Source organism: Drosophila subobscura, chromosome U, assembly GCF_008121235.1.
Source record: "Drosophila subobscura isolate 14011-0131.10 chromosome U, UCBerk_Dsub_1.0, whole genome shotgun sequence".
Lineage (NCBI taxonomy): Eukaryota > Metazoa > Arthropoda > Insecta > Diptera > Drosophilidae > Drosophila > Drosophila subobscura.
In genome coordinates this window covers 2,883,778-2,905,147 of record NC_048534.1, presented here as the reverse complement: position 1 = coordinate 2,905,147, position 21,370 = coordinate 2,883,778, and the positions used below count along the sequence as shown (strand labels likewise).

The 21,370-nt window shown below is 46.7% G+C and overlaps 10 protein-coding genes and 1 non-coding gene across 14 annotated transcripts; 5 read left to right on the top strand and 6 right to left on the bottom strand.

Moving 5' to 3' along the window:
- The first annotated feature begins 349 nt into the window (after positions 1 to 349).
- LOC117902296 (haloacid dehalogenase-like hydrolase domain-containing protein 2) lies at positions 350 to 1,382 on the top strand. Its single transcript, XM_034813576.1, has 4 exons — positions 350 to 509; positions 567 to 863; positions 933 to 1,149; positions 1,205 to 1,382. Exons 1-4 carry the CDS (start codon positions 373 to 375, stop codon positions 1,367 to 1,369), a joined length of 816 nt encoding a protein of 271 aa, XP_034669467.1. The 5' UTR covers positions 350 to 372; the 3' UTR covers positions 1,370 to 1,382.
- A 20-nt stretch (positions 1,383 to 1,402) lies between these two features.
- LOC117902291 (alanine--tRNA ligase, cytoplasmic) lies at positions 1,403 to 4,856 on the bottom strand. Of its 2 annotated transcripts, none has more exons than XM_034813569.1 (3): positions 4,774 to 4,856; positions 3,510 to 4,515; positions 1,403 to 3,451 (listed from the first exon to the last, which is right to left on the bottom strand). In XM_034813569.1, exons 2-3 carry the CDS (start codon positions 4,502 to 4,504, stop codon positions 1,546 to 1,548), a joined length of 2,901 nt encoding a protein of 966 aa, XP_034669460.1. In that variant the 5' UTR covers positions 4,505 to 4,515; positions 4,774 to 4,856; the 3' UTR covers positions 1,403 to 1,545. The 2 variants fall into 2 exon arrangements, with proteins under 2 accessions (XP_034669460.1, XP_034669461.1); XM_034813570.1 differs by having other exon boundaries at positions 3,510 to 4,518; positions 4,774 to 4,848.
- LOC117901069 (cylicin-1-like) lies at positions 3,928 to 21,285 on the top strand. The gene is made up of 2 exons (XM_034811681.1): positions 3,928 to 3,934; positions 19,916 to 21,285. The coding sequence occupies exon 2, from the start codon at positions 20,038 to 20,040 to the stop codon at positions 21,283 to 21,285; it is 1,248 nt and encodes a 415-aa protein (XP_034667572.1). The 5' UTR covers positions 3,928 to 3,934; positions 19,916 to 20,037.
- Positions 4,906 to 5,758, bottom strand: LOC117902297. The gene is made up of 2 exons (XM_034813577.1): positions 5,568 to 5,758; positions 4,906 to 5,496 (listed from the first exon to the last, which is right to left on the bottom strand). The coding sequence occupies exons 1-2, from the start codon at positions 5,684 to 5,686 to the stop codon at positions 4,944 to 4,946; spliced, it is 672 nt and encodes a 223-aa protein (XP_034669468.1). The 5' UTR covers positions 5,687 to 5,758; the 3' UTR covers positions 4,906 to 4,943.
- Positions 5,927 to 6,612, top strand: LOC117902298. The gene is made up of 2 exons (XM_034813578.1): positions 5,927 to 6,220; positions 6,280 to 6,612. Exons 1-2 carry the CDS (start codon positions 6,011 to 6,013, stop codon positions 6,559 to 6,561), a joined length of 492 nt encoding a protein of 163 aa, XP_034669469.1. The 5' UTR covers positions 5,927 to 6,010; the 3' UTR covers positions 6,562 to 6,612.
- On the bottom strand, positions 6,553 to 7,092 carry LOC117902300 (dolichyl-diphosphooligosaccharide--protein glycosyltransferase subunit DAD1). Its single transcript, XM_034813581.1, has one exon. The coding sequence runs from the start codon at positions 6,972 to 6,974 to the stop codon at positions 6,636 to 6,638; it is 339 nt and encodes a 112-aa protein (XP_034669472.1). The 5' UTR covers positions 6,975 to 7,092; the 3' UTR covers positions 6,553 to 6,635.
- LOC117902293 (proton-coupled amino acid transporter-like protein CG1139) lies at positions 8,177 to 12,389 on the top strand. Of its 3 annotated transcripts, XM_034813574.1 has the most exons (7): positions 8,177 to 8,219; positions 8,432 to 8,721; positions 8,837 to 8,895; positions 9,980 to 10,154; positions 10,207 to 11,119; positions 11,221 to 11,393; positions 11,457 to 12,389. In XM_034813574.1, exons 4-7 carry the CDS (start codon positions 10,016 to 10,018, stop codon positions 11,699 to 11,701), a joined length of 1,470 nt encoding a protein of 489 aa, XP_034669465.1. In that variant the 5' UTR covers positions 8,177 to 8,219; positions 8,432 to 8,721; positions 8,837 to 8,895; positions 9,980 to 10,015; the 3' UTR covers positions 11,702 to 12,389. The 3 variants fall into 3 exon arrangements, with proteins under 3 accessions (XP_034669465.1, XP_034669464.1, XP_034669463.1); XM_034813573.1 differs by lacking the exon at positions 8,837 to 8,895 and having other exon boundaries at positions 10,219 to 11,119; XM_034813572.1 differs by lacking the exon at positions 8,837 to 8,895.
- Positions 12,393 to 13,139, bottom strand: LOC117902299. Its single transcript, XM_034813580.1, has one exon. The coding sequence runs from the start codon at positions 12,846 to 12,848 to the stop codon at positions 12,417 to 12,419; it is 432 nt and encodes a 143-aa protein (XP_034669471.1). The 5' UTR covers positions 12,849 to 13,139; the 3' UTR covers positions 12,393 to 12,416.
- Positions 13,362 to 13,458, top strand: LOC117902844. The gene has a single exon (XR_004649443.1). It is a non-coding gene; the product is annotated as a U6atac minor spliceosomal RNA (small nuclear RNA).
- LOC117902292 lies at positions 13,919 to 16,016 on the bottom strand. Its single transcript, XM_034813571.1, has 2 exons — positions 15,122 to 16,016; positions 13,919 to 15,055 (listed from the first exon to the last, which is right to left on the bottom strand). Exons 1-2 carry the CDS (start codon positions 15,932 to 15,934, stop codon positions 13,949 to 13,951), a joined length of 1,920 nt encoding a protein of 639 aa, XP_034669462.1. The 5' UTR covers positions 15,935 to 16,016; the 3' UTR covers positions 13,919 to 13,948.
- On the bottom strand, positions 17,377 to 17,895 carry LOC117902301. The gene is made up of 2 exons (XM_034813582.1): positions 17,794 to 17,895; positions 17,377 to 17,700 (listed from the first exon to the last, which is right to left on the bottom strand). Exons 1-2 carry the CDS (start codon positions 17,801 to 17,803, stop codon positions 17,420 to 17,422), a joined length of 291 nt encoding a protein of 96 aa, XP_034669473.1. The 5' UTR covers positions 17,804 to 17,895; the 3' UTR covers positions 17,377 to 17,419.
- Positions 21,286 to 21,370: the final 85 nt, after the last annotated feature.

Genomic DNA, 21,370 nt, shown 5'->3' with positions numbered 1-21,370 from the left:
AAAGAAAAAACTAAAAAGATAAGCAGAAGAACCTCAATTTCGCATTGCTGCTTAGTTAAGTGAAGTGAACTGTAGTGAAATCTATAATTGAAGCTTAATTTATATATATTTGAAAAACTTCGATGCCTACAAAAATCGATATTTTTCCACCTCTACTCGTTGGCGTTGCGTCAGTTTTGCGTTTTATGAAACAGCTGTTTAGGGCTATCGAATCCAGGCGTGTTCTGTTTTCGATAGCCGTGATTCTGACTTATTAACAACACTGGAATACCAGTGGAGATGAACAGCTGATGAAAAGCAGAATATCGATGCTTAAATGGCAAAAGTATCGATGGCTTGTCGGAAAGTTGTTATTGGTATTAGTGTTTTTAAATGTTTTTAAGCGGACGTGGGCCTGTAATTTCAGGAAAACTAAGAAGAATGTCCATCAAAGCTGCGCTGATAGATCTCAGTGGCACCCTACATGTGGAGGATGATCCCACACCCAATGCTGTTGAGGCATTGGCCAGGTAATCCTTTCCAATAATACACATTTAATAATTTAATTTATGGTATGCGATATACAGATTGCGTGATTCTGGAGTGGCGGTTAAATTTGTCACAAATACCACCAAGGACTCAAAGGGGACATTGCACGAACGTCTCTGCAGGATTGGCTTCCAATTGGACAGCTCGGAGATCTACAGCTCCCTGAGCGCCGCTGTCACCTTTGCGCAAAGTGGAAAACTAAACCCATACTACCTCTTGTCGGAGGATGCCCGCCAGGACTTTCCGCCAGAGGATCCGAATCGATGCCCCGACTCGGTGGTTGTTGGCCTGGCACCCAAAGCATTCAACTATGAGCAAATGAACAAGGCTTTCAAGTAGGAACAGTGTCCGAGGCTTGGTCTTCTGGGTTGCTTCATTAATTTGGCTCTGCCTCTCTGCCACAGTGTGCTGTTGCAGAATAAGGAGCACAAACTGGTGGCCATACATCAGGGTAAATACTACAAGCGATCAGATGGCCTGGCCCTGGGTCCTGGTTGCTTCGTCAAGGGTCTGGAGTATGCCACAGGATGTAAGGCCGAGCTGATTGGCAAACCGAATCCATACTTCTTCAAGGGGGCTTTGGATGGCCTGGATCCATCCTTTTGCGTCATGATAGGTGATGTAGGCGAATACCAACCTCAACATTAAGAATATTGGCTTTAAATTCTGTTTGTAGGATGCCAATGATGATATTGGCGGTGCAATGGCCATGGGCCTTCAGGGCATACTCGTGAAGACTGGTAAATATCTGCCGGACGTCGTTCTGTCGCCGCCACCCACAGCTCTGGTGGAGAATTTCGCCGAAGCAGTCGATTGGATACTCAAGAAAAATCTAGCTTAAAACTTAAAATAAAATTAAAGTCCATGGCTTTTAGTAAGTGCATATAAATGCTTTTGTTTTATAAATAAGCGATAGACTTCGTTTTAAATGCTGTTTGGAACAGATCAAAGCAGTATGCAAAAAGTGTATCAAATTTCTGAGTAATTATAGGACTTGCTCTGTATATCTATGAGAGCTTAGGCCAACTTGGACTCTGCAAACTTTTTGGCCAGCTGAAGAATCTCCTCGATGCGCTCGTAATTGCTGCCCGAGGCTTGGGCAGACTCTGGCTTACCGCCACCCTTGCCGCCCAGAGTCGGGGAGACATGCTGAACCCATTCATTAGCCTTCAGACCTTTCTCCACAGCACTCTTGGGCACCGAGCTCAGGCAGAATATCTTCTTGGAGTCAGCATCAACGGAGAAGAACATGGCAGCAGCATCGGGCAGCTGGGTCCGCACCTGCTTGAGTGCAGCATCGAGAGCCTTGGTGTTGTTGAAAGCCTCCAGTTGTTGGACGATCACATTGGCGCCGGGATTGGCCTCGCACAGCTCCTTGGCACGCTCAACCACATTCACAGATACGGCTGCACGCAGGGAGCGCTCCTTGTCGTCCAGCGTCTTCTTCAGACCCTTCAACAAGTTGCGCATCTCGTCCTTTTTCACATAGGGAACCGTGGCGTGGGATATCTGTTCGGTGAGCTCGACAATCTCCTTGACATGTGCCTTGGATTCCTTGCCCGATTTATCCGCATCTATGGTGGCCTTCAACTTGACAATCTCTTGCTCAAAGGCCTCCGATTTCTTGATGGCCTTCAGGGCTTCCGGTCCCGTCAGGGCGACAATGCGACGAATACCCTTGGCTATGGCCTCCTCGCTGCTGATGACGAAGTCCATAATATGTCCCGAACGTCGCAGATGAGTACCGCCGCAGAACTCAACCGAAGTCTTCTCTCCGGCCTCGGCATCGGGATTCTGCTCAAGCTCGTCCACAGGCACGCCAAACGAAATGACGCGCACTGGATCGGGGTAGACCTCGTCGAAGACCGAACGCAGACCGCGAATACGCTTGGCCATAGCCAGCTTTGACTCCTTGGCGTAGATGGGGACGTTCTTGTAGACCATGTCCTTCGTTAGCTGCTCTGTCTTGGCCACCTGTTCGATGGTCATGGCGGCCTTGGTGTTAAAATCGAAGCGCAGCTTCTCTGGCACAACTAGCGAGCCCTTCTGTTCGGTATCCTTGCCGAGGACTTGCAGCAGGCAGTGGTTGAGGGCATGCGTAGCCGAATGGTTCTTCATGGTGAGCCAACGACGCTCCTCATCAATGTGCAGCTGCAGTTCATCGCCGACTTTCAGGGTGCCCTCGACAACGCCAATGTGCAGGATGTAGCCGCCACGATTGTAGACACGATCGACCAGGAACTCATTAGCCTCGTCGTTCAGCTTGACAAGTGCACCCTGATCGAAGATCTGGCCACCGCTCTCCGCATAGAAGTTCGTCTTGTCCAGCACAATGCCCGCCTTCTGGCCATTGCTAATCTCGTTCACGAACTGATTCTCGAAGCGTAGGGCCACGACCTTACTTGTGCATTCCTGATAGTTGTAGGCAGAGTCCCGCTCCTCCGACACAGCCTCGTATTTATATTTGAATGAATCGTTGGTTGGTGGCACGCCCTGCTCCTGCAACTGTGAGATGGCATGCACATCCAGATTGATTTCCTCAATTTTGCTGGCACCTTTGCCCTGCGAGAGCACAAATGAGTTTTGTTTGGCCGCCTCATAGCCGGCCATGTCGATTTCCAGCGACTTCTCCTCAGCCATCAATTGGGTGAGATCCACGGGAAAGCCGTACGTGTCGTACAGGCGCCACGCAACGTCTCCTGGTATGATGGTCTGACTGCCCAACTTCTCAATGGTGCGATTAAGTAGATTTCGGCCACGCGTCAACGTTTTGAGGAACTGCAGCTCCTCCTCATTGATGATATCAATGATGTGTTGTGGGTCTCGCTTTACCTCTGGGAAGGCATCGCCCAGCAGCTCGACAACGGTGTTTACCAGCGTGCCAAAGAAGCCCGGCTTGGCATTCAGTTTCTCCGTGGCATAGCTGTGGGAGAGGAAAAGTTCTGAAAGGTTCTACGTCTCTCTGCAATTTCTTTGCTCACCGAACAGCACGTCTGAGAATGCGACGTAGCACATAGCCACGACCAGTGTTATCTGGAGTGCCGCCATCAGCCAGGGCAATGGTGATGGTGCGGGCATGATCGGCCAGGACGCGATAGGCCATATCAATGCCATCGAAGTCATCGGCACCCACGCGGCCCTGGTAGGCTGGAGCACCAGTGCCCGCCTGAATGGCGTCGAAGAGTGGCACAAACAGATCCGTGTCGTAGTTGGAACGCTTGTTCTGGATGACCGAGACCAGGCGCTCGAATCCCATGCCGCAGTCAATGTGCTTCTTGGGCAACTGCTTGAGGCTGCCATCGGACTCGCGGTTGTATTGGATGAACACAAGATTCCAAATCTCCAGGACATCGGGATCGTCCATGTTGACCAGCTCCGGTACGCTGCGTCCACCGATGCGATCAAAGTGCAGCTCAGAGCAGGGCCCACAGGGTCCGGTCTCACCCATTTCCCAGAAATTGTCCTTCATGCTGCCCGGCAAAATGTGCTCCGGCTTCAGGCCCAAATCCAGCCACAGCTGCTTGCACTCCAAATCGGGTTCCAGGCCGCTGGCCTCGTCACCGCCAAAGTACGTAACATACAGACGATCCTTGGGCAGATTTAGGCGCTTCGTTAGGAACTCCCAGGCCCAGGTGCAGATCTCCTTCTTGAAGTAGTCGCCGAATGACCAGTTTCCCAGCATCTCAAAGAACGTGTGATGGTAGACATCCTTGCCGACATCATCCAGATCGTTGTGTTTGCCACCGGCACGGATGCACTTTTGTGTGTTGCACACACGCACCCACTTGGACATCTCGCTGTTGGGATCGGCGGTGCCCAGGAAGATGGGCTTGAACTGGTTCATGCCAGCGTTGGCGAACAGCAGCGTTGGATCGTCCAGCGGTATGGTGCTGGATGAGTGGACATAAATGTGCTTTTGCTCCTTGAAGAAGCCCAGATAGGCGTCGCGCACCTCCTTGGCGGTCAAGTACTTCATTTCGTTGGGTTCTGCTGCAACGACAGGAGCTCAAGGTTGGTAAATGCAAAAAAAAATGGTTGCCACGCGACAATTGTCTCTGGCTTTGTGAGCGCAGCGCTCCCCTAACCCCAACAGAGGGCCAAAAGCCAAGGCGGTGAAAGTCTCCACTGCTCTACGTGATGAAATTATACAACTATCAGGCTATTGAACAGCAGAATATCAAGCAGTTGTTTGATTTTCCATTGCGGAGCAGCCCAGGAAATAAAACAGTGTTATGTATTACTCACGTTTTCCACAATAAATGCAAATTCAAACCAATTTCGTCAGCCGACTGCAGCAACGTGTGTGACGTCCCGATACCTTTTGCGACGCCTATCGTCTATCGATAATTGAGTTCATTTGAAAAATGCAGTTGGATGGATAAAAATGTTTAATATCATTTAACAAAACAAAACACTTAAAAGTCGATCCGCTGTGGCATATGCTCCTGTTCCAGCTGATACTCGATCTCCTTCATGCGCAGCATCACGCTGAAATTCTGCTTTTCCTGCTTGTATGTCAAGTACATGGCCAGGAAAGCTTGGAAGGCTATAATGGTAGCCAGGGTGGGTACTATGGGGCGCGTAAACTGTCGCCACAGCATGAACACTTCCTTGGGGCTCTCCGTAATCGAAGGTAACCGGTATGTGTAACAGCGGGTGGCAAACATAAATGCTGCGAAGGGCGCCAGAATCGTGGGGTACACGATCCCGAGGCTAGTTTGGAACCCTGCACCTCGTAATTGTCTGCAAAGCGGACACTCGCCCAGCGGGTCCAGCAGTATGGGACGCTGTACGAAGAACTTGTGCGTGAGCATGGTGAATATGGCGGGTACGACCACAATTGGCATATAACTGGACAACCGACCATGGCTGCCGAGCCGCAGTTTGGTGCGGTAGTGATTGTTAATATAGGCGCCAGTTGCAGCAGCCATAGCACTCAGAATTCCAGGCGTATAGCGCAGGGACCATCTGTAAAGAAGGGGTTTGTTCAGTTATTAGGTAAGCATTGATCTACAAATGTACACGTTTTGTACACGTACACCTCTCCAGTTTTGTCCCAGGCTGTGATTATCTTCCATTGGTATTTCAAGGCTTGATCTTCGGAGATTATAACTGCATCTTTGGGCAGCTGCTCGGGCTTTGCGCGAGACAATGCCATTTTATTTTAATAAATACAAATAATTATCGGCAGGCAACAGCTGTTGCACCAGGTTTATATCAGTGTTGCAAAGCAGAGAAACCGGTATCATAGTCATGAAGTTAATTATCGCTGTGGTTTTTAATGTCACAGACAGATCCCGTCACTGATTTCATTCTTTTTAGATTATTCTAATTCACTTTACTATCACATTTCGGTTATAAACTAGAGTATTAACTAAAAGGGCCTTCCTGTATGTTGTTGTAGAAACAGTGCTGTAAAACCTTTAATTCAGTGTTAGGACCGGACGCCTTTGAAAAGAAATTACTTTTGCTTGTTTTGAAAATGTCGCAAAGACGCAAATCTCGAGGTATTCCAAATCGGCAAATGTCGCGGCTCCAAGATCCCGTGGAGCCAAAAAATGTATTTTCTCGTCCTGTTCTCAACTCTGCCATGCACTCTGAGGAGGAAATAAGACGCATTACAATGGATAATCTGATTGCCATTGATGACTTCAATCTCACGCCGCATACGCAGGCTGCAGTGGCTCCAAAGGTGAGTCTGGTGCCATGAGATAAAAAATGTCATTGTTAAACGGTCCCAGTTTCTTATAGATTAACCAAAAGCTGAACTTTCTACCAGATCAAGCGGTGTTCAAGGGTTTGGTTCCTCTTAATGTCAACGATTCGATACTGCCGCCCCAAAAGATGGGACGCAAGCCGTCAAAGGGCAAAAATTCCAAGGAAAATATACCAAAGTCAGCAGAGCCGGAACTTCGGGACTATGTGCAGCTAGTACCGCCCATGACTATGATTATACCAGAGCCTGAGCTTCGTTTGGAGTACAAGCCGGAGCCATTCAACTTTCTCGAGGCTTACAAGAAACTCTTCAAATAAAGTTATGGTTTATTTTACGATACATTAATATATGCGAATGGTGGAGCAGTACAAATTTTGTTATTTTCGTCCATTTAACCGATAAAGTTCATCACCACCAAATGCAGAATCACATGGGCAAAGATAAAGTCAGCAAAGCCGCGTTCCGGTGAGATGCCTGCGAACACGGCCTTGTTCTGCGGATTGGCCTGAAGACGGAGGCACACACCCAGGACGAAGCAGCTGACGGTGCTGATAAAGCCGGACAGGAAAGAGTTGAACGGGAAGGTGCCCACCAGGCAGCAGTAAACAAACTGGATGATGCCGGTCAACAGAATGTAGCACAAGTAGATGTCCACCAGCTTCAGTTTCTTTGTAGTGTTCTGCACATAGTCGTTGTAGAACTTGGATATGACACCGGTGATTTCGACCATCTTGCTGCCGTTTTATTTGTATTTTATACAGGAATTGAACAAAAAAGTGGAACTTTTTATTAAATTCGCCCAGACACGTCACGAATAGAGCTGACAAAGAATCGATGGCACTATCGATAATAGGTGGTATAAACCATCGATTCTTTTGCAGCACTAGAATGGTAGATTATGCCACACTGTGCGACTTTTCCTGAGTTTTTTAAGCCGACATTTTCTTAAAAATACCGCACAAAAATCATAATATTTGCATTTGAAAGCCTTATATTTCCCAAACGTTAAACTAAAACTACTAAGTGCTTGGGTCAAATTTTTAGCTGCATCAAATAGCTTTTCAGAATGGTAATGTTCTTTACAACCAAATCAAAGATACTTAAGTTATTTACTAAGTCGAACCGCTAACTCTGAAAAAAGTTATACCATAAAAATAACCATAGTTCATTAAAAAAATGTAATTCCGCAAATCTATCAGGAAAAGTCGGTTTGGTTGGAAAAAAAATATCCATTTTGTCGAGTAGCTCTACAGGTACCGAAAAGTTATCTTGTCAGTCTAAGAAAAAGCTACTGTTAATGTTTAGAGGCAGCTGGGAAAACGGAATTTTATTATTAATTATTGGAAAGAGGGTATACAATACCCATACTTTACCAATAATTTTAGTTTTTATTTATTTTCCAATCCAATAAAAATGAGTCAAGAAATCCAGCCAATCTTGGTGAAAATTTATTAATGATTATTTATAGATACAATTTTAGTTTTAGCGCTGAGAACTCCTACAAGCTAGTTATATTAAATAGAATAGCAACACCGAGGAAAATGTTTTTAGATTTACGGTATCCTTGCGGAATATTTTCGCCCTTAAAGGCATCCAACACCGCAAAAATTCTAGCAAAAAATGTGCTATATATTTCTTTTGTGCGTGTTTTGTTTTCGCTACAGCGAAATTGGTTGGTCGCAGAGATGAGTCCGCATTGACCAGATACTTCAGTTTTGTGTTGAATATTATAAAAAGTTACTGAACATTTTGAACTCAAAAAAAAATTGTTTGCCGAACGAACACTAGAATTAGAATGTGTTTTGTTTTTGTGGTGCTGGATACCAGCCTTTGGCGGGGCCGGGGCTAATTTTTAAAACTATCGTTATATTATCGACCACTATCGGCACTTTAAACTATCGATGGTGAGCTCGGTCGATAGTGTCCAACCATCGATAGTGCCATCGATAGTTCTGCACCTCAATTTCGGACCCAGGTATAATAATTAATGTAAACTGGTTCAAAACAGATTCTTAACGTATGCAAATAAATGTGTTGGTGACAAGAACAAAACGCTAACCTGAGTGATGTTGTATCGGGGTGAAAAGCGTTGAAAGCTGTTACCAAAAAAGAAGTGTTTATGAATGAAGACGTAGTGGGATGACAACGTGAATCATTGTTGTTGCTTTTTTGTTGCTTGATTCACAGATTCACATCAGAAATCCCATAGGTGGCACAATCGCGCGAGTTGCACCACTGCTGGCACACGCATTCCCCCTCTGCACCTAACACCTCACATAGGAAACCCATGGACTCTTGGAGTGCTTGAATTTTAATTTGATTTTGCACCCAGATAATAGTTGTACACTTGCGCATCGACGCTGTGACCTTCGTAGCAGTGGGTCTCGTCTCGTGTTTTCTTCTGCACCGCTTTCATTGTCAGTGTCAAGAAGGAAAAATCAATGGAGGACTTGACACCATTAACCAACCTTCAACAGGTAGAAAATGCATACACAAATACATCCATAAAATATATTTGCATGCATTCTATATGATTTATTAAATTTTTAGTTGATTTGCATTCCGTTTAATTATGATTTCTTACACTTTTAGTTCCAATAATTCCACAATAACTACTGGGCATTCCCTCTATATTTTGTGACTTCTTCTCCGTAAGTGAACCAACGATATTACATGCACATATCTTTATAATGGCTTTATGTTTTATGGCGTAAGTGTCGGTGGTGCAAGGTTCGGTGAAGATAAGAGGATGGATAATTCAACAAACCACCTCTGTTGAAGATGCTTTAAGCTTTGTTTGATATTCTTTATGGTGCAAACAAACAAATTAATTATGAGGGAGATGTTAGAAAACAGCACCCAAACGTCTAGCGATAAAGTTGTAGACCTGCAAAGATACAAGCACTAGCTTTACCTAGTTTCACTATCTAAATCTCTGCTAGAACCTTTTCGCAGTTGCTTGTTATTTAGTTTTAAACCTTGGAGCGCACAAGTCGAAAATAATATCCATTCTATCGTGTTATTTTGCTCTACAATATCATACCTCGCTTGCTTATACTTTTTCGGAAGTATTGAATATCGCTCAGTGACAAGAAATGTTCTGCTGAATCAACAATGAGAAAAATATGGGTGGATATTTGATAACTTGTTTGGATATATATTATATAATTGTGGTATTCTGATGCAAATAGTACTATGATGGGCTGCCGGGCTTGAGCTTGATAATATGTAGGTCTTATCGCGCCCCCGTAGAGCTTGTTTTTGTGTTTTCGAGCTTGCCAGCTATACGGAAAGGAAAGTGAGTCACTGTACTCGAAAATATGATATTGATTTGAGGATGCAATGGACGTGGAGGTTTGCAGTGAGTTTAAATGCTTTTATATCAGGCCAAACTTCGAGTCGAGCGGAGTCGAGTCAAGTCCAAGGCTGAGGCAGCGACTGCGTCTGTCTGTCTGACTATCTGCTTCCTCTGTCTCGAAATTTTCCACTCCCTCCGCTGCCCGGGACTGGACACACTTCTGCTGTCTGTCTGCACTATCAGAAATTTGTTATTATGCACACGCATTGAAATCGGGGACTAGTGGGAAAAACTGAGTCAGCGGAAAATTTTTCAAGTCGAAAAGCGGGCATCGTTAACGCGTAGAGGTTCAGTACGTTTGATGCGCCCGAAGAGAATACATCTACACAGTCGCTCTCAATTGATCAACGCATTGTAAATTCGTACGTCTCTTATAGATTCCGATTCCGGAGGGTGCGGCGCGCAAGAAAAAGATGACGGAACGCCAGCCGTTGCTGCTCCAAAGCGATGCATCCGATTATGAGGGTAGCCGGGGGGGGCCAGCTCGCCCGGCCCGCAGCTCACCGCCCGACAACACGCTCGTCAATGTGCACAGCGAGGACAGCATAGCAGGTAAGTGCGTGCTCAAGGTGCAGTGGTTCGAATAAAGAGTTCACTCCCACAGTGCATGCGGCAGCCTCGGGTTCGGGTTCCGGAGACGATGATCAGGCGGCTCTGGACAAGGCCAGCTACAATCCCACATTGCATCGCACCCTGGAGCATCCCACATCCAACTCGGAGACGCTGGTGCATCTGCTGAAGGGAAACATTGGCACTGGCATTCTGGCCATGCCGGACGCCTTCAAGAACGCCGGCCTCTATGTGGGTCTCTTTGGAACGCTGATTATGGGCGCCATTTGCACTCACTGCATGCACATGCTGGTCAACTGCTCCCACGAGCTGTGCCGCCGGCTGCAGCAGCCGGCCTTGGATTTTTCGGATGTGGCTTACTGCAGCTTTGAGACGGGACCGTTGGGTTTGCGACGATACTCTCTACTGGCCAGGCGGATCGTTACCACCTTTCTGTTCATCACGCAGATTGGCTTCTGCTGCGTCTACTTTCTGTTTGTGGCACTGAACATTAAGGATGTGATGGACCATTACTTCAAGATCGATGTGCACATCTATTTGTTGATTATGCTGATGCCCATGATTGTGCTGAACCTGGTGCGGAATCTCAAGTATCTGACACCCGTTTCGCTCATTGCCGCCATCCTCACGGTGGCCGGACTGGCCATTACCTTCTCGTACATGCTGCACGATCTTCCGGACGTGCACACGGTCAAGCCGATAGCCTCGTGGGCCACGCTGCCCCTCTATTTTGGCACCGCTATCTACGCTTTTGAGGGCATCGGTGTGGTGCTGCCGCTTGAGAACAATATGCGCACACCCGATGACTTTGGCGGCACCACGGGCGTCCTCAACACGGGCATGGTAGTCGTCGCCTGTCTGTACACATCTGTGGGCTTCTTTGGCTACCTGAAGTACGGCGAAGATGTCAAGGGCAGCATTACACTTAATCTGCCGCAAGGCGATGGGTGAGTTGACGAAACTTTCCATTCATCATTCCTTCATTACACACGCACACACACACACACACACACACAAACACACATCTCTTATACTCTTAATCTTGCAGTCTCTCGCAGCTGGTACGGCTTACCATGGCCGTGGCAATTTTCCTCTCGTATACGCTGCAGTTTTATGTGCCCGTGAATATTGTCGAGCCGTTTGTGCGCAGCCATTTTGACACTACGCGGGCCAAGGACCTCGCTGCGACTATTCTGCGCACAGTGTTGGTCACTTTTACTTGTACGTATATCCCTATAGATCGCTGCTTTCATTTCTTATATTCTCTTTATATCTCAAACACAGTTCTCTTGGCCACGTGCATTCCCAATTTGGGCTCCATTATTTCACTGGTCGGAGCCGTCAGCAGCTCGGCTCTGGCTCTCATTGCGCCGCCAATCATTGAGATTATTACATACTATCATGTGGGCTATGGCCGCTACAATTGGATGCTATGGAAGGACTTTCTCATTCTAATCTTTGGACTGTGCGGCTTTGTCTTTGGCACTTGGGCAAGCTTGGCTCAAATTTTAAACGACAGAACTCACTAGACAGGGAACGGAACAGGGAAAGTGCTGTGCGAATTTACGAATGACGAAGGCTTTACGTAGATAACTTCACCCGAGGGACTCTACGAATATTTGTACAATTAGGTTGTTTCTCCCCCACGCTTTTTAAATGGGCATCGGGCCCAGTGGCGGTGCTCAAATTTGTTTAATTTATTTGTTTGTCCACGAATTAGTTGCAATTCTGTGTTATCCATTAGCTACAATTCTTGTACCAGACAATAACTAGCATTTTAAGTATAGAATTTTATAGATCTAAGTTTTTTTCGCCTGATTTAGTATCATTAGGTTGAAGGAGGAGCTTGATCTTATTCGAGGACCGCACCGCACAATGCCAAAAGTGATTTTTTGTCGTAGTATTTGTTAAATAAATTATTGTTTAGATTTTACTATGGATTGATCCCCCAGTAGTCTAGGTCTAGGGTCATGGCAGATCATTCCAAAGCAACGGCTAAGAATTTATCAGCAATAGAAGCAGCATCCGAACGATAGCTCTAGCTTAACCACATACTTTTATCGTTATTATATAATCCATAGAGGGTTCCGTTCCGTTACCCAAATCTCTCCTGTATATACATATGTATACTATATACTCGGTGTATCCACAAAATGTTCTTTAATTGTTCAAACAGTAACAAAAGACAATAATTAATGTAATGTTTATAAAAAGCAACGAAATCACGACTGTTCTTTCACATTCCTACCACAGCGCAGGTACGCGAACAGCCACTGTTTGTGGGCCAATCAGTCTCAAGGGACTATCGGAGAGCAAAATCAATCGTTGGGGCAGTCGTCTGAGCTTCTTACTTAGCCGCGCTGGTGCCTGGTCGACAGGCTGCACCTCTTCTGCATCCGGATCGGGTGTAAAGTCCTGCGGCTCGTCAGCGCTGGGCAGCTGCTCCACTTGGTCGGTTGGTGGCGGGCCATAGGTCAGATCCGGGGGGCCATAGGTCTGATCGGGCACACCCTCTTCGAAAGGTATCTCCGGCTTGAGCTCCTCGGCGGATGGGTAGGGCGCCGCTGCCTGTTGCTTTGCCAGCCGTTTGCCGGACCTTGCCGGCTGAGCTCCAATCAATCCCAGAGCCAGCATCAGCACCAGCAAGGAGCAGACATTCTTGGCGTGGCTGCACATGGTATAATTCTTGCAAAGATTTCGATTTGGATTTAGTAGACAAGCAAACTGTTGAACAACTATTCATTGATTGATAAATTAGTGCTGGAAATGCTGCCTATTTATATGCTGGACTTAGGGCTACGTGGTTGGGTTGATTAATTTTTGGGCGTTAAGACGTGGTCATATGCTTAATGGTTAATTGTCGATGGCCCTTGTATGAGGCAGTCGGTCGGCCCTGACACGCTGCAGGTCCCCAAAACGGGAAGTTAAGCAAATCAATTAATTTCAGTGTCAATGTTAGTATCACAAAGATAAATAATTATAATTAATGCAAAATTACTTACAAATAGTTGAGTTTTTAATATATAATTTATATAATTCCCAATAACTTGTTCTCTACTCGCCACATTTAAATAGGGTCGGGCCGGCCGGCTATCGTTCTGGCAGAAGCATTGCACATGCGCTTAGAATTCCCAAGTATTTTTTCGCGGACTCGGGCGTATATAACCGCGTTGCCCGTCATGCATTAGCGTGTTGTTTGGAAGGAGAGCAAGTTAGCACTCCCCTAGACAAGGATGGAACACATAAACGAACGGCTGGCACAAGACAAAGCCGTTCACAAGTTTTTTCAAGGATTTCTATATACTTTTAATATTATATTATTATATTATAAATATAATATTATTAAACCTTTAGCGTCTTCCTCTTCACAGGCGTGCACTTGCAATTTACTCGTATTTTATGACATTTAGTTCTTAATATTTTTTAAAGCCTAACTTACCAGTCCTTAATAGATTAATGTAAAGTAATTATAATGAAATGTAATGTAATTGTAAAGTCCTTAGTTACATGAAAAGCAAATTTATCAGAGGCTAAAAATAGTTAAACAAAGGGTTATGGAATTTTCGTCAAGTCAAATATTTGAACTATTTTTGTTAAAAGAGAATTTTCCCACAATTAACGAGCAATCCAATGAAAAGCTTCGTACATTTCCATTCGATTGTTCATAAACTCAGCGATATTCTCAAACATTTTTCCCTGCTATTTGCTAAATATTTGACGTAATTAATAAACCATTCCACTTGATCCATTGTACTGTCCATAAATTCAGACGAAATTCATTTGCCGAGTGATCTGCCACATTTTCCATTCACGTGTTTGGTATTCGTGAAAATGGGAACCGTCTCACAGGCACTTCCCGGCAGATACGAGAAGAAGGTCTGCTGCAGACTGGTGTAGTTTTTGGTTCGTAGATAGTTCATAGCCCGCCAGCAGAGGCGCGTCCGTTCCATGACAATCTCGTTGACGCGTTCCTTGAAGCAAAGCCGAAACTTCTGGGCTCTGGCCAGGAATAGGTCATGGCGTGCACCGCTAATGCTGCTCTGCTGTTTGGATTCCTGGTGCTGCCCCATCAAACTGGTGTACAGCTCGTGGTGCATCTTCGTCAGGTGCATCGTTGTGAACTGCGATTCGAACTGCAGTTCGGAATGCGTCGCCGCCGTATACCGCTTGCCGTAGCGACGCCTAATCCATTCGCGCAGCTCTGGCACCTGGTGACCATGGCACAGGGTAGGCAGCACGAGCTTCTTATTCTTTTGCAGCGCCTTGAAGGCATCCTCAAGCATGCGATCCATGAAAACCTCATCGTCGGCATCAAAGTGTTTGTTCTCCCCATAGCTGAGACGCTCCTTTGGATTCTCACAGTTTTTGACAGCCATCAGACTCTTTTCATAGATTCTCCACACACACTGATTGACGGCATCGCTTATATGCCATCGTGTCGCCATGATGGGCCTTTGTTTTTCCCTGTCATCAACATCGTCAAGGGCCTTTAGCACAGCGCCATCAATGCACTCGCCAGCAGACAATGACATCTGGCTGTAACGGCCAAGCAGTCGAAAATAATCGAATATGTAGGGAGCATGCAGCTTGGTCCCTTGGAAATAGTTGAGGCTCGGAGTTGGTGGCCTCGATTCCTGTCCGCCACCGAGCCGCAGCACTTGCTCGCTGCTGCCGTCTGCTGACATCTTCGACCACTGATGGCGTCCTTCGCCCACACCGGCCATTACCATCACAGGCAGAGGTGTGGGACCCAGCAGACGGCAGGCAGTGCATCCGATTTGCCGAAATGCCGGCACTCCCCGACTCCAGCGATGATCATCAAACTTTTGCATATATTTCTGCACATCGAGCTGCATTTGCTTGGAAATGCGTCGCCTCGTTAGCTGTGGAGTGGGCAAGAAAATATAATACAAGGATAGACACATATGTACAGCAGCTCTTCCCCTCACCAACTTTCGCTCTTCATCCAAGTCAATCATGGATAGGCATTGCTGGCGCTGCCTTTCCAGATACGCTGCCCGCTCCAGCGAACGACTCTTCTGATGAAATTCGCACATATCCAGCGGCTCCGTCTCGGGAACCCCCCGAAACTCGTCTATTCTATCGAAGAGTTTGACAATCTCTTCGCTGATTACAGATTTGACAATACGCTTGGCTGGCTGGAATCCGTAGTCGGCAAACCAGCGGTTTTCCGGCTGAAGCGACTCCTTGAATTCGTTGGGAATGCTCACCGCGAAATGGGCAGGTGCTGATTGTAAATGCCTATGCCTCAGCTTGGGCTTGTGTTGCTTTTCAAAGTATGGCAGCATTTTGGCATCCTGTGTGGTGTCAACTTTGCCACTTCTTTCGCTCGGATATGGCTTTGCGTGCTGCGTTTTCATGCGCTTCCTGGCCATGGGCACAATTTTGTCCAAGGCCTCAATGGTGGCTGGCATATCCAAGTACGCAATGGCCGACAGTATGATCTGTTCATTGAGTGTGTACTTCTTGTGCGGATACTCCGATTCGTACTGCATCGTGTATAGGAAATACAGAAAGGCCAAATTGTTGCCCCGACTGAGCTGCATTGTCTTGTGCAAGAGGCAAACATCGAGCTGGCCACAAAGTCCCAGGCGCATCAAGCAATCCTTCACCCGATGCGTCGTCTCCTCCTCTAGGTCGAGGCTCAGTGCAGTCTGCAGGTCGCAGGCCGCTCTGATCTGTGACAGCGACAAGCCTCGATGCCAAGGCGCCACAGGGAGTTCGGTGCCAAGTCTTCCCATTTCCACAATTCACACACACAAAAAAACGTAAGGAAACTAAAAATTTAACGAAAATTTGTGTCACTGTGATGATGTTTAGATGGATAATCGATAATGGATGCCAAAACAAAGACCAAATATTATATAGTTTATATTCCATCAGAATTGTATTTGGCAAAGGTTCTTAGGGCATGGGGGAGACCATTGCCAGACGGCCCAGTCCACGCAGCCACCACTCTTGGGATCGCATTGCATATCGATGGGGCGCTGGACTCTTCCACGAATACGGCACAGGAAAATAGAGCTGCATTGTAAGCAAGTTCATGATTAGTTGTTTGATTAGACTTCGATAATCCCTCCTCCCAATGATGCCTTCCTCTATTGTCGGGACTTCCATTTCATTAGCTATCCGGCCCGGACTCAGGCCATCCGCTTTCTTGTCTAGATAAATTATATTTTGGCAGTAACAGGAAATCGCTTGATAATAATCGTGCCATGTATCACCAGCGATAACTTCTGAGCCTTCAGTTTCGGCTGATATAGGAAGCGTGTGCTTCCTTCGTGATAGAACAACTTCGGATAGATTTTTGGCACAGATTAGGTATTATTTTTGATCAAAATGAGATCCAATATATAATATATGTATCTGCCCAAGAGAAAGGAGAGTCATGGGACTTGTGAGCCGCGACCACTTGGATCCCACCCTCTTACTGGGTCTGGCAATGGTATCCGCCATGCCCCTAAGCTCCTTTGACAAATAGGATTCTAATGAAATATAAACCAGAAAGTGTCTGGTCTTTGTTTTGGCATTCATTATCCATCTAGGAATTATAAGTTAGACAGATCATATTTTGCGCAAAACTAGATTTAATAGTAACACAATTTAAAGCACTCAACGTGCACGTTTCCTCTTGTTATTTTATATATTAATAGCTATGACCAGCTATATCAGCAAGGTCTTAGCCTGCCTGGCAATGACCTACATGTTATCAAAGTCACATACTTTATGGACTTCTTTTAACCAATAATCGCAACATATTATTATAAAAATGTTCTCATAATCTATCGTGAGATCTCAACTGCCAAACTCTGATTGTTTTCCAGAACAGGTGTGAAGTCAAAACTCTATAGATACACTCGTACTATCTCATTTAATAGTTCTGATTCCTTGCACAAATTTTCTAAAATTAAAGAACAGATATTGTGTCATACCAACACAGCGCAACAAAGTCCAAATGGGGGGAAAAACGGGGGAAATATTTGTCATAATCTTGACTGCAAAATGATGCGATCTGCACATAATGTAGAGTAACATCCAGTCAGCTCAAAGAGTGGCGAAAGAACAAAGCACCCGACGTACAATCAGCGTATCCAAAGCTAAATGCAATAATCCTGAACTAGTTTCAGTCGAAAACGCCTCCTTCTATCAAATTCTTGTAAAGTTCAAAAGTCCAGCAACGCTGTACAGTTTGCTATCCACACTTTTATTTTTGTTTACAGTGATGCTTAAGCGCAGGGCGCATACCACTGCCAGAGCGCCCAGTCAACGCATGCCTGGGTCACGGGATCGTATCCTGTCGGATCCTGTGCTTCATTCTCGCACAGCACAACAGAGGGCTCACCAGCGGTTTCGCAGAGCCAGTAGCGGGTTGGGTCCCAGAAGTTGCGGAATTTCTTTCCAACATTTCCAGTGCAGTCGGGTTTGCCATTGCCATCAGGATTGCAGTCGCTGGCTGCATAGGAGACGGCCACAACCAGGGTCAGGGCCAGGAGCAGGAATACTAGAGCTGCAGTGGGCGGAAATTGCAATCAGTTTCCATTTGGTTTTGCATTGAGTTCAGCGGGAACTATAGTAAATATCCACAAAACAAATCACCTACCGGCTTTCATGTTGAATGATACTCGTCCGAATGTGAGTTGGAACTGGGAATGCTCTACATTTTATACTCGAGCCTCGACACCTGATACCGTGGGTATATTATCTGAGCGGGCCCGCTCCTTGATAATTTCTATTTTGGGTGTATGTACGCCATAATGGAATCTTTGGAAACTAATCACACAGTGTACGCGCTCGCTCACAACATTTGAATCTCAGATGTGGTACGTTACCAGGTCCCGGTCTGCTCTATCGGGAGATATGGATAGAAACATACATGTACTATGTACGTACATATGTACTTATGTATCGATGTGGGGTGTTTAGCAAGGTCAGTTAGGATCCGGCACTGATGGAATTTAATTAGCTTAAAGAATTTAAGCATTTTAATTACTTTGGTTGATAAAAGTGTCATTATAATTAACGTTAGAAGACCTTATTGATCACTTTGATCATGCATACATACAATGTACATCCCTACATACATACATATGTACATATACATATGTACATCAAGAAGTCAGTCTTGTTAACGATTCCCATGAGACCCACTAGAAACTGTACCTTTGTGCCTTCCACTTTGTAGATCAATTATGCTCGGATTATGATTCCCTCTATCACACTATATCCTCCACTAACTCCCTTCCTCTTCTTAAATCTCTTATCCTAGCCTTTCTATCCCGTAGTTAGTTTCATTTTATTTTTGTCTTGTTTCCGATTTCGGTAAGTTTGCTTGCTTAGCTCTAGTTGCTCTAGTTTAGTTTTGTTTAGCTCTAATTTTCCTCGAATACTAGCCTAGCATCTATCTTACCTGCATGTTCGCGGACGGTTCGGCTAATCGCGCCGCGCGTCATGCAGCAGCGCCCTCGGTCGGTTGGGCGGGAGGACGGCTGCGTTCTGCTGGGTTCCGCGCGTAACAGGCTTTGGCTTGGTGTCGCATGGGCCACTTGATGGTGCAGCCATTGCATATCAACGTCCAGTATATATATTGCTCGTTTGTACCGACCATTAGGTGCATTGCCTATATTTCTACACATTTGTGGTTCTTAATGCCCAAACCGTATGAGGTGGTGCTGCTGGTATTTCTTTCTATCGAAGAAAACAGAAAGAACTGTACATTGATTATCCGATATTTGCTGCTTTATTTTACAGTATCTACAGGAGTCTACCTCAACTGGGGTATACTTTTGGGGCAGACACTCGCATCTGCTGTACTCCCTGGTAGGGATAAGTGAATATCTACCTCAATTATATTCCCTACACATCCACAGGCCAAAAATGCCAGGGAAATTAATGTCACATCCATTTAGTGTTTGTTGTGGCCAAAAGATGTATTGAAATTTCAAGTAAACTATTTGTGGAAATGGAGAGGGGCACGCCGTTGGTGGTGCAGTCAGACGATGGCCAAGGCCAGCATACCATCGTGATACGCCTGGTGCAGTCCTCAGGACCACCGTATGCCAATGGACCGACACAATGTATGCCCATGCCCGTATCCGTGCATGCTATTCCCCTGGGCATGTGTACCATGCCCCAGCAGCAACATCAACAGTTGGCTGTGGAGCAACAACCGCGTCCCAGTAGTCCAAACCATTCATCGAGGATCTCGTCAGACAGGCAATCCAGCAGCAGGGAGCAGCCCATACATTCCTGTTGTTGTGAGTGTGCAACGCAGGACATGCCTATGCCCCCGAGCAGAGAAGGAAGTCGATCCAGTGGCCAAAAGAGACGCCGCCAGGTGTGCCACAAAGTGGAGTATCTGCTCTGCCCAGAGGATGCCATTTACGGCCAGCGATCAGCGACGCTGTGTCCTTGCAATCGGTTCAGCGATGTACGCGGCCCAGCGCCCTGCTGCGGTCAGTACCGCTGTTCCGATTCTGACTCACAGGCAGAACAGGAGTTTAAATATTCAATGGAAAATATACCGCGGAAATGTACGTTCCAGCAGGTGATATGTCCATGTGAGAGAGCACCGAATCCACAGGAGGAGGAGGAGGAGTCAGAGGAGACAGAGGAGACAGAGGAGACAATGTCACACACGAGCGAAGAACAGGCGCTCAAAGATGATCCAAGCGAGCAGAGTGTTGCTCTTACAAGCCAAGAAAATACCGTCAATGAAAATCCAGAGGAACAGAAAACCGAAAATGCCCACCGCAAGGATCAGAGCACCAATACATATGCTCAGGAATGTCCAGCAGCGCCGGATCTGGAGTTCATCAGGACGATCTGTGAGTCGCTGGGTCGGGCCATGGTTGCCTGCGCCACAGCGGCCGTGGAGGCTGCGAGCAAGATGCCCCCCAATGCGGGAAAAGTTCGCTGCGCCAGCAACTGGGAGACCCAAGATTTGAGCTACTTCATGGCACAGACACAGGAGACAACGGCCACGTCCGAGAGACCCATGCTATCGACACCCTGGGTGAACACCCAGCCGAGCATTAACGCGGAGAACAACAGCTTCCCGGGTGCCAGTAGCCCAGGTAAAGATTCTGCGTACACTCTGAGATCGATAGGGATCAAGCCACCATCTGCCAGTACGCTAACGAAAGTCATACCAGACGACGTGGCTGCAGTCAACCTAGACCCCAAACACTCGGCACGATCTTCGGTTGATAGTGCCAAGGAAAGGAAAAGCAATCGTACGCCCCGTGCCTCAATCCAAAGCACAAAATCTTCAGCCAGTGATGCCCAACGGAAGAGTTGTGCCTCAGCCAGTGGCTCGGAACGAAAATGCACTCCTCGGCACAGTAATCAGAGTACACAATCTTCAGCCATTGTGGCAAAAAGTCAGCAGACGGACCAGGAGACTTCTCCCCATGGCCCACTCAGCGCCACAGAACGGAAGAACTCGTCTCATGAATCCATCCAGACTGCTGTACCACTGGCCAGTGCTGCGGAACAGCAGAGTCCTCCCCCTGCAGCGGAGCCTAAGGAATGTGCAGGAAATGCTGCTGAACCGAAGGATTTCCCCGGGGAATCCATCAAGAATGGCCAATCTACAGCCGAGGATTCCCCCCGTGAATGCGTAGAAAGTGGCAAGTCTACGGCCAGTGCTGCGGAGCGGCAGGATTCACCCTCTGCCGCCATCCACAGTGCACGAGCTTCAAGCAATACTGCGGTACAAAAGAAGAGTTCCCCCCGTGTCTCCCGTGCTCCCTCTTTGGCCAGCAGGAAAGGTTCTGCCGTGGTCAAGCCAGGCGCAGGCAATCGCAGTTCCAACGGTGGCGCCCCAAGCAACAAACTGATGAAGAAAGCCAAGAAAAGAAAGACCAAAGAGCCAAACCAAAGAAAACCGTCCACCGTCCCATCGTTGGTGCAGGAGAATCCTCAGAATAAGGATGCCAAACGGAAAGTCTCCACAGCGTCGGTCAAAGAGCGTCCAATTCTGAAGCCCCTGAAATGTTGTGTGCCATGCAAGTACGTCACCTATTGCTGCTGCCATGCGCCACCAAATGCACCGAAACCTATGCATAGTTCGTGTAGGCCATGGTTTTGTTAGTTAACAACAGACTAAAGCAATAAACAAAACAAATACTCATTGAATGCTCAAGTGCCCAATGGGTTGCCCCCACGGGTGCCTGCTG